Source organism: Oncorhynchus masou, chromosome 11, assembly GCF_036934945.1.
Source record: "Oncorhynchus masou masou isolate Uvic2021 chromosome 11, UVic_Omas_1.1, whole genome shotgun sequence".
NCBI classification, from domain to species: domain Eukaryota; kingdom Metazoa; phylum Chordata; class Actinopteri; order Salmoniformes; family Salmonidae; genus Oncorhynchus; species Oncorhynchus masou.
In genome coordinates, this window is record NC_088222.1 from 21,507,433 (window position 1) to 21,518,190 (window position 10,758).

General features: G+C 47.9%; 1 protein-coding gene across 1 annotated transcript in view; it reads right to left on the reverse strand.

Annotated features, from left to right (window-relative positions):
* Positions 1–1,106: 1,106 nt before the first annotated feature.
* The window catches only part of LOC135548310 (bone morphogenetic protein receptor type-1B-like), a 135,963-nt gene continuing 126,311 nt past the window's right edge, over positions 1,107–10,758 (reverse strand). The window contains exons 5-14 of the mRNA XM_064977776.1: positions 10,261–10,420; positions 7,332–7,434; positions 6,913–7,015; positions 5,676–5,772; positions 5,421–5,559; positions 4,932–5,124; positions 4,442–4,739; positions 4,039–4,214; positions 3,647–3,777; positions 1,107–3,520 (exon numbers count right to left, since the gene is read on the reverse strand). Coding sequence (XP_064833848.1) covers positions 3,395–3,520; positions 3,647–3,777; positions 4,039–4,214; positions 4,442–4,739; positions 4,932–5,124; positions 5,421–5,559; positions 5,676–5,772; positions 6,913–7,015; positions 7,332–7,434; positions 10,261–10,420 — 1,526 coding nt within the window. The 3' untranslated portion in view covers positions 1,107–3,394. The remainder of the gene's footprint in view (positions 3,521–3,646; positions 3,778–4,038; positions 4,215–4,441; positions 4,740–4,931; positions 5,125–5,420; positions 5,560–5,675; positions 5,773–6,912; positions 7,016–7,331; positions 7,435–10,260; positions 10,421–10,758) is intronic.

Consider the following 10,758-nt stretch of genomic DNA (forward strand, 5'->3'; position numbering starts at 1 on the left):
ACTCCGCTAGCCTGAGTAACATCACTCCCAAGCGTATTAACCATCAGCTAGCCTGAGTAACATCACTCCCAAGCGTATTAACCATCAGCTAGCCTGAGTAACATCCCTCCCAAGCGTATTAACCATCAGCTAGCCTGAGTAACATCACTCCCAAGCGTATTAACCATCAGCTAGCCTGAGTAACATCACTCCCAAGCGTATTAACCATCAGCTAGCCTGAGTAACATCACTCCCAAGCGTATTAACCATCAGCTAGCCTGAGTAACATCACTCCCAAGCGTATTAACCATCAGCTAGCCTGAGTAACATCACTCCCAAGCGTATTAACCATCAGCTAGCCTGAGTAACATCACCCCCAAGCGTATTAACCATCAGCTAGCCTGAGTAACATCTCTCCCAAGCGTATTAACCATCAGCTAGCCTGAGTAACATTACTCCCAAGCTTATTAACCATCAGCTAGCCTGAGTAACATCTCTCCCAAGCGTATTAACCATCAGCTAGCCTGAGTAACATCACTCCCAAGCGTATTAACCATCAGCTAGCCTGAGTAGCATCACTCCCAAGCGTATTAACCATCAGCTAGCCTGAGTAACATCACTCCCAAGCGTATTAACCATCAGCTAGCCTGAGTAACATCACTCCCAAGCGTATTAACCATCAGCTAGTATTAACCATCAGCTAGAGTAACATCACTCCCAAGCGTATTAACCATCAGCTAGCCTGAGTAACATCACTCCCAAGCGTATTAACCATCAGCTAGCCTGAGTAACATCACTCCCAAGCGTATTAACCATCAGCTAGCCTGAGTAACATCACTCCCAAGCGTATTAACCATCAGCTAGCCTGAGTAACATCACTCCCAAGCGTATTAACCATCAGCTAGCCTGAGTAACATCACCCCCAAAGCGTATTAACCATCAGCTAGCCTGAGTAACATCTCTCCCAAGCGTATTAACCATCAGCTAGCCTGAGTAACATCACTCCCAAGCGTATTAACCATCAGCTAGCCTGAGTAACATCACTCCCAAGCGTATTAACCATCAGCTAGCCTGAGTAACATCACTCCCAAGCGTATTAACCATCAGCTAGCCTGAGTAACCATCACTCCCAAGCGTATTAACCATCAGCTAGCCTGAGTAACATCACTCCCAAGCGTATTAACCATCAGCTAGCCTGAGTAACATCACTCCCAAGCGTATTAACCATCAGCTAGCCTGAGTAACATCACTCCCAAGCGTATTAACCATCAGCTAGCCTGAGTAACATCACCCCCAAGCGTATTAACCATCAGCTAGCCTGAGTAACATCTCTCCCAAGCGTATTAACCATCAGCTAGCCTGAGTAACATCACTCCCAAGCTTATTAACCATCAGCTAGCCTGAGTAACATCTCTCCCAAGCGTATTAACCATCAGCTAGCCTGAGTAACATCACTCCCAAGCTTATTAACCATCAGCTAGCCTGAGTAACATCACTCCCAAGCTTATTAACCATCAGCTAGCCTGAGTAACATCACTCCCAAGCGTATTAACCATCAGCTAGCCTGAGTAACATCACTCCCAAGCATATTAACCATCAGCTAGCCTGAGTAACATCACTCCCAAGCGTATTAACCATCAGCTAGCCTGAGTAACATCACTCCCAAGCGTATTAACCATCAGCTAGCCTGAGTAACATCACCCCCAAGCGTATTAACCATCAGCTAGCCTGAGTAACATCCCTCCCAAGCGTAGTAACCATCAGCTAGCCTGAGTAACATCACCCCCAAGCGTATTAACCATCAGCTAGCCTGAGTAACATCACTCCCAAGCTTATTAACCATCAGCTAGCCTGAGTAACATCCATCCCAAGCGTATTAACCATCAGCTAGCCTGAGTAACATCACTCCCAAGCGTATTAACCATCAGCTAGCCTGAGTAACATCACTCCCAAGTGTATTAACCATCAGCTAGCTTGAGTAACATCACTCCCAAGCGTATTAACCATCAGCTAGCCTGAGTAACATCACTCCCAAGCTTATTAACCATCAGCTAGCCTGAGTAACATCACTCCCAAGCGTATTAACCATCAGCTAGCCTGCGTAACATCACTCCCAAGCGTATTAACCATCAGCTAGCCTGATTAACATCCATCCCAAGCGTATTAACCATCAGCTAGCCTGAGTAACATCACCCCCAAGCGTATTAGCCATCAGCTAGCCTGAGTAACATCACTCCCAAGCTTATTAACCATCAGCTAGCCTGAGTAACATCCCTCCCAAGCGTATTAACCATCAGCTAGCCTGAGTAACATCCATCCCAAGCGTATTAACCATCAGCTAGCCTGAGTAACATCACTCCCAAGCTTATTAACCATCAGCTAGCCTGAGTAACATCCATCCCAAGCGTATTAACCATCAGCTAGCCTGAGTAACATCACTCCCAAGCGTATTAACCATCAGCTAGCCTGAGTAACATCCATCCCAAGCGTATTAACCATCAGCTAGCCTGAGTAACATCACTCCCAAGCGTATTAACCATCAGCTAGCCTGAGTAACATCCATCCCAAGCGTATTAACCATCAGCTAGCCTGAGTAACATCACTCCCAAGCGTATTAACCATCAGCTAGCCTGAGTAACATCACTCCCAAGCGTATTAACCATGTTGTATCATTTTCTCCTATAGTCAGTTGTTGAAACAGTACATAGACATTTCAGGGGACTAAGAATGGCTCCCTTGGATAGTCAAATGGCCCACATGTAGGTCAATATTGAAGCTGTGTGTTTTCCTGTGTGAATAGAAGAAACAAATGCCTGGGTTTCTAAAGCTGTAATGCTGCAAGAGATATATACTTCACTTCCAACAGTATGTAGAGATTTCTCTACAGTTGTAAAAAAAAAAAAAGACAAATAAATAGCACAATGGGCAACAACGGCAACACTATTTGAACTAGCCTCATAACCCTACATAAATGTTGTAAACATGTCAAAGTTTCATGAACATTCTGACATTGGTTTGAAGGGGATTGATGGTGGCTAGTTCAAATAAAGTGTTACCACAAAAACAAACACTGTTATATGGCTTTAGATGGACAGAGCAGGACCCCCACCCTCCTAACCCTCTACTGTGAGGGAGAGAGTGACTTCTCCTCTCCTGCATAGGGCACTGTCTGTCCTTGTGTCCCCCCTTCATTTAGAGAGCCAATCAGCTTTCACAGAAAGCAACACCAGACCAGACCCTGCCCACTGGGACACTCTCTATCCCAGAGGTGGCAGTGGCATGGGCAAAAAGAGAGCAGACCCTGACTATCTCTCTCCCACTCGCCTTGCCCTCCTCCCGTGGTCCTGGCAGAGTGGCACTAGGCCATGGACATGTCTCTAGGTGTTGAGTGTCTCTATGTGGCAGTAGCAGCGTGTCACAGTTTGATATCCTGAGTCTCAGACATCTTGGCCAGGGTCTTCTTCACTCTCAGAGCTGTGAGGCGAGAGGCTGGGTTGTGGGCCCAGCACTCCGTCATCAGCTTCCCCATCTGTCTGAGACACTAAACACACAAACACACTGAGGTCAGAAATCATCATATACTGTATACTCATCACACACAGTAACCTATGTAAGAATATACTGATCTCAAGCATACAACACAATCACAAAGAGGCGGTCTCCTCACCTCATCACTGTTCCAGCGGTTGGCGAATGAGGGCCTCTGTCTCTTGATGCACACAACCTCCCTCATGTCCTCGTAGGAGGGGTCAGAGGACACCAGGTCATGGTAGGGCAGCTGGTACTCCTCTACGATGCCTATAGGACACAAGTCACAAGGAGAGAGATGTTGGATCTCTACATACTGCATCATCACAGCTGAGATGGAGGTAAGATAGTACACAGACTGGAAGAAGGTCAAATAACTGAACAGTATTAAAAAACAACACTGAATAAGAACCTATACAAATCGGTCCAGCATTTTGGCAAATGTCTGAATGCCAATAAAATCAAAGCTCACTTTACATATGAAAATGATATTAAACATTGTAAAGCAGAACATTGTGGGCCATGCCGGACCTCCAGAGACGCAGCGCCGGGCGATCTCCCAGAGGATGAGGCCGAAGCTGTACATGTCGGCCATGATGTAGGACTGGAAGTGGTTCCGGTTCAGACTCTCATCCAGGACCTCTGGGGGCATGTAGCGCTTAGTGCCCACCCTGGTGTTGGGAGGGATGTCCACCTCGTTGGTGTCACTGAGAGAGGAAGGAGTAGGGGGAGAAAGATTGCATTTATAAAGCAACACTGTCTTTGTAAAAATGTGTATTGCTAGACTGATTCAATAGTTTGGACTGATGCTGATGTTTTTTACCAGGGGAAAGTATACAAAGGTAATGGAGTAGAACTATTCTGCTCTATAAGGATGTTTTGTTATCTCTACACTCATGATCTGATGCATGGCACATGTCCCTTCCTGTTCTACCTGATGAATTTGACAGCCAGTCCCAGGTCAGCGATGCAGCAGGCCCCATTCTTCTTCACCAGGATGTTCTTACTCTTCAGGTCTCTGTGGGCGATGGCTGGCTTGCCCTGGGTGCCAAAGATCTCTGTGTGGAGGTGACAGAGGCCTGACACTGAGGAGTAGGCCAGCCGCAGCATGGCCTTGATGTCCAGGGTGGTGGACTTGAGGTAGTCGTACAGAGATCCACTCTCATGGTAGTCTGTGATCAGGTAGAGCTGGGTCCACGAGCCTGTTCCCTTTATGTCCGCTGCTATGAAGCCTGGGTAGGGAGGAGACGGGGAGATCTTTGAGGAGATAGAAAGACACACACCTACAGAGACACACACACACACACACACACACACACACACACACACACACACACACACACACACACACACACACACACACACACACACACACACACACACACACACACACACACACACATATACACTCAATCTCTCCTTACCCAGTATGTTCTCGTGTCTCATGAGGACAGTTTGGTAGATCTCTGTCTCTCTGAACCAGCTGGCCTCCTCGGTGGTGAAGAACACTTTGACGGCTACTCTCTCTCCTCTCCAGCGACCCATCCACACCTCCCCGTAGCGGCCCTTACCTATCTGCTTCACCATCTGAATCTGCTTGGCTATGGTGCGCTGCACCTGAGCACAGAAAAACACACACCGTCATCAATATCATCGTCATCAACACTGTAATCACCAACATCTTCATATGCTATATCATTGTAAGTCATTATCACAATTTCTACATCTAATTCAACATAACTAGCACATTGAGAGAGGAAGGTCTTTCTACAACACTGTATTGCTGGACTAATTCTCCATTGCAAGTAAGCATTTTATTGGACATTTTTGTATACCATGTGTATCCTGTACATTCAACTAATAAAACGTGGAACCTGGTTGCTAATGTGTGTGTGATGAGGTTCAGGTCTCACCAGCAGGGGGAGTCCTGATCCCGATCCAGAGCTCTGGGACTGTTCTATCAGGTCCTTCAGAGATTCTCCAGGAGGGATATAAGTCTCATCCTGCTCCAGACCGATACTGTAGCGAGGTCGCGACTCCTGACGCTTATACCTGGAAGACACAGTGGTAAAGTCATCAGTAATACAAAGCTACAATTCTGCTAAAAGCATTACATTGGTCTATGTTACCAATCTCCTCAGAGTCAAAGTCCATGTGTTTTCTCTCACCTGAAGTAACAGAAGACGATGATGAGTACCAAGACGATGCAGCACACTGAGACAGAGATGAAGAGAGCAATGGGGTGGATACTGCTGTCCACGTAATCTACAGCAGAGAGAGAGAGCGAGAGAGAAAGAGCAGTTAGTCTGCTCCACAGATCTAAACCTAACACGGGGTCACCTCAACAGCACCAGTTCTCCATTAACGTGTTTATAACAGTTAACTTTGAAATATTGCTAAATCTCAAAGATCTTCCTTTGTACTCTCCAACGCTCTCTTCTCTTTTTCCCATCTCCCCCTGCTCCCCTCTTCTCTTGTTCCTATCTCCCGCTGCTCCCCTCTTCTCTTGTTCCTATCTCCCCCTGCTCACCGCTTCTCTTGTTACTATCTCCCCCTGTTCCCATCTTTTCTTGTTACTATCTCCCCCTGCTCCCCTCTTCTCTTGTTCCTATCTCTCCCTGCTCCTCTCTCAGTTTGTGGTCGATCACATCCCCTTCCTGAATCTCACAGATCCGGTGTCACACTGACATCGCCATGGCAAATCCTGAAGCCCAGTGCTGCCCTTACTGCCAGCCTTTCTGCCAGCCTCCTGTAAATCATTCCCACACATACTGTACACATGAAAATAGACACACACACACAGAAATAATCTCATTTTACAATTTGCCACATTTGACAAATCAATTTGTCTTTGTGTGTGTGCGCGACTGTTGGTGTGTAGCTAGAGGAGTGACAGATGGACAGATATCTCACATCCGTGGCGGGGCAGGAAACGCAAGCAGGCCCTGGGGAGAGGCTGTCCTTTTCATTAGAGGGTGAGAGAACAAGCCAAGCCTGCTGGCTCCATTTCATCTGCCTCCCTCTGCCTCTCCCCAGCTTCCCCCGTCTCCTCCTGCCCCAGAGCTGCACATGCCACTCCAGCCAGCACTACACTGTGGTTTGTAACAGTTTAAACTGTTACTACCCATCACACCCCTGTGCAGGCTGAGGGAGCCCACTCTGAAAGCCACTCGCGCACAAGAGTTTCAGGAGTTTCAGTGTGTTGACTGGGTGGAATTGTGTGTCTTACCAGGGGTCGTCAGTTTGTTGACTGGGTGGAATTGTGTGTCTTACCAGGGGTCGTCAGTTTGTTGACTTGGTGGAATTGTGTGTCTTACCAGGGGTTGTCAGTTTGTTGACTGGGTGGAATTGTGTGTCTTACCAGGGGTCGTCAGTTTGTTGACTGGGTGGAATTGTGTCTCTTACCAGGGGTTGTCAGTGGGGGTAAAGTAGGATGCAGGTCTGTATTGCAGTAGTCCTGGTCTGTACAGCACTCCACAGCCCTCCTCCGATGGGGACCCCCGTTGTCCTGTTGTGGCACACCATAAACACACTGCTACATCTACACAACCCTAATGACTAAACAACAGTTTGAAGGACTATAGGGTTTTTACAATGTTGCTTATTGATGGTGAAGAATCTGTGTTCTACACAAGACTGGTATGACACATTGCTGTCATTGTACATACGGTCTGATTTTAAGAGATTGCTTGGAGAGATGTACTGAGTCATAGATGGTTTATAACGACTTACACAAGCTTATACATTTGGTTTGCATGTGCTTCTACAGTGACTGCCTGCACTTCATGGCTTTGCCAGATACGCCACACACACAGCATACTTACCCTGCACTGGAACTCTAAGCCTACCAGCCCCAGACATCCAGAGGTCAGCACAGGGAGACTTCCCTCTTCTTCCTCCACCATGGTGAAGCAACAACCATCAGTCCTGGAGAGATACCATGATCATCACCACCACCACTAGCCTCATCATTACATCTTGATCATCACCACCACAAGCATCACCAACATCCATTGTCAACAATCGTTCAACATAATATGAGAGGATTTTACTATCTCAGCTATTTTATAATGACACATTTCATGGTGCTGAGAAGGTTATATCAACCATCTAAATCTAATGTAATAAACACTATTATACGTGGCTGGAGACATTCAAATGTTGCATTTAAATCTTAGTCATTCAGCAGACGCTCGGGTTGGGGTGTAGGGTTGGGGTGTAGGGTAGGGGTGTAGGGTTTGAGAATAACCTGAAGGTAGGGAGGGGCAGTTCCTCTTGCTGCTCCATAGGAAAGCACCATGGTCTTGTAGTGGATGCGAGCTTCGACTGGAAGCCAGTGGAGTGTACAGAGGAGTGGGGTGACATGGTAAAGCTTGGGAAGGTTGAAAATCATGCGGGCTGCAGCGTTCTGGTGAAGTTGCAGGGTTTTGATGGAGCCCAGCCAACAGCGAGCTGCAGGACTCCAGCTGGGAGATGACAAGTGTCTGGATTATGACATACGCCATTTCCTGTGTGGGGTAGGACTCTAAGGATGTTGTAGAGCATGGACATGCAGGAGCGAGTCAATGATTTAATGTTTGCAGAGAATGACAGGGTGTTGTCCAGGGTCACGCCAAGGTTCTTTGCACTCTGGGAGGTTGACACTGTGGAGTTGTCAACCGTGATGGAGAGGTCTTTGGGCAGGCAGGCCTTACCCGGAAGGAAGAGCAGCTCTGTCTTGTCGAGGTTGAGCTTGAGGTGGTGGGACGACATCCAAGCTGATATACAGTATCTGCCAGGCACGCAGAGATGTGTGTCACCATCTGGGTGTCAGAAGGGGGGAAGGAGAAAAGTATTTGACTGTCATCCACATAGCAATGATAGGTGAGACCGTGTGAGGATATGGCAGAACCGAGTGACTTGGTGTACAGAGAGAAGAGGAGAGGGCCTAGAACCGAGCCCTCGGGGACACCAGTAATGAGAGTACGTGGTACAAACACAGATCCTCTACACGTCACCTGGTAGGAGCGGCCTGCCAGGTAGGATGCAATCCAAGCCTGAGACACCCAGCCCTGAGAGGGTAGAGAGGAGGATCTGATAGAGCCCGAGACACCCAGTCCTGAGAGGGTAGAGAGGAGGATCTGATAGAGCCTGAGACACCCAGTCCTGAGAGGGTAGAGAGGAGGATCTGATAGAGCCTGAGACACCCAGTCCTGAGAGGGTAGAGAGGAGGATCTGATAGAGCCTGAGACACCCAGTCCTGAGAGGGTGGAGAGGAGGATCTGATAGCCCGAGACACCCAGTCCTGAGAGGATGGAGAGGAGGATCAGCCCGAGACACCCAGTCCTGAGAGGGTGGAGAGGAGGATCTGATAGAGCCTGAGACACCCAGTCCTGAGAGGGGAGGAGGATCTGATAGAGCCTGAGACACCCAGTCCTGAGAGGGTGGAGAGGAGGATCTGATAGAGCCTGAGACACCCAGTCCTGAGAGGGTAGAGAGGAGGATCTGATAGAGCCCGAGACACCCAGTCCTGAGAGGATGGAGAGGAGGATCTGATAGAGCCCGAGACACCCAGTCCTGAGAGGGTGGAGAGGAGGATCTGATAGAGCCTGAGACACCCAGTCCTGAGAGAGGTCCTGAGAGGGTGGAGAGGAGGATCTGATAGAGCCTGAGACACCCAGTCCTGAGAGGATGGAGAGGAGGATCTGATAGAGCCCGAGACACCCAGTCCTGAGAGGATGGAGAGGAGGATCTGATAGAGCCCGAGACACCCAGTCCTGAGAGGGTGGAGAGGAGGATCTGATAGAGCCTGAGACACCCAGTCCTGAGAGGGTGGAGAGGAGGATCTGATAGAGCCTGAGACACCCAGTCCTGAGAGGGTGGAGAGGAGGATCTGATAGAGCCTGAGACACCCAGTCCTGAGAGGGTGGAGAGGAGGATCTGATAGAGCCTGAGACACCCAGTCCTGAGAGGGTGGAGAGGAGGATCTGATGATTCACAGTGTCGAAGGCAGAGAGAGTCAGGTTTGGCAGTGCGGAGATCCTCTGTGACACAGAGAAGAGCAGTCTCGGTTGAGTGACCTGTCTTGAAGCCTGACTTGTTAGGGTCAAGATAATCATTCTGAGAGAGATAACGAGAGAGTTGATCAGAGACAGCACACTCTTTTGGAAAGTAAAGAAAGAAGGGATACAGGTCTATAGTTTTTGACGTCAGATGAGTTAACTGTTGGTTTCTTGAGGAGTGGAGCGAGGGGACGCAGACAGTTGTCAGGAATGAGTTGATGAGGGAAGTGAGGAATGGGAGGTCTCCAGAGATGGGGTCAAGAGGCCAGACCTCACTAGTCGCAGGGCATAAATCAATCTGTGATAATACTTGTATTTAAATAATATCCCATTGCCCTCTGAGTTAATGTCTTCCACAGTGGCTGTGACACACTGTGACACATTTCGAGTTCCTGATAAATCCACCAGTGTATTTTTGTTCAGGTAATTGGTGTTCTATAGGATAATAACAGATTGCCTCTGCTGTGTAATCATGAATGTAAGCTAATAGATACAGCTGATTCTAAGATGGTTTGAAAATCAGACACCAACCATAGTAGCAACACAGTTCAATTTGTGTGTGTGTGTGTGTGTGTGTGTGTGTGTGTGTGTGTGTGTGTGTGTGTGTGTGTGTGTGTGTGTGTGTGTGTGTGTGTGTGTGTGTGTGTGTGTGTGTGTGTGTGTGTGTGTGTGTGTGTGTGTGTGTGTGTGTGTGTGTGCGTGTGTAATATACCTGCAGGTATTGTTGGAGTCTTCAGAACAGTGAGGGTAACAGTGACACCAGAGGATCCTCTGTGCTGGAGCCAGGGCTGTACTCCCACCCTCCTCCTTCCTGCTTTCTGACCTGTCTCTTACAGGGTTCCTCAGTAGCACTATAGTATCCAACACATTGGCTACAGGGACACAGAGAGGGGACAGACCAGGTTTAGCGACAGGACAGACCAGGCTTAGAGCCAGGACAGACCAGACATAGACCCATGATAGACCAGACAAATAGTAGCAGTCAAAAGTTTGGACACACCAACTCATTCAAGGGTTTTTCTATATTTTTACTCCTTTCTACATTGTAGAATAATAGTGAATACCTAAAAACTATGAAATAACATATATGGAATCATGTAGTAACCAAAAGTACTAAACAAATATAAATATATTTAAGAATTTTCAAAGTAGCCACCATTGGCCTTGATGACAGCTTTACTCTTGGCATTCGCTCAACCAGCTTCACCTG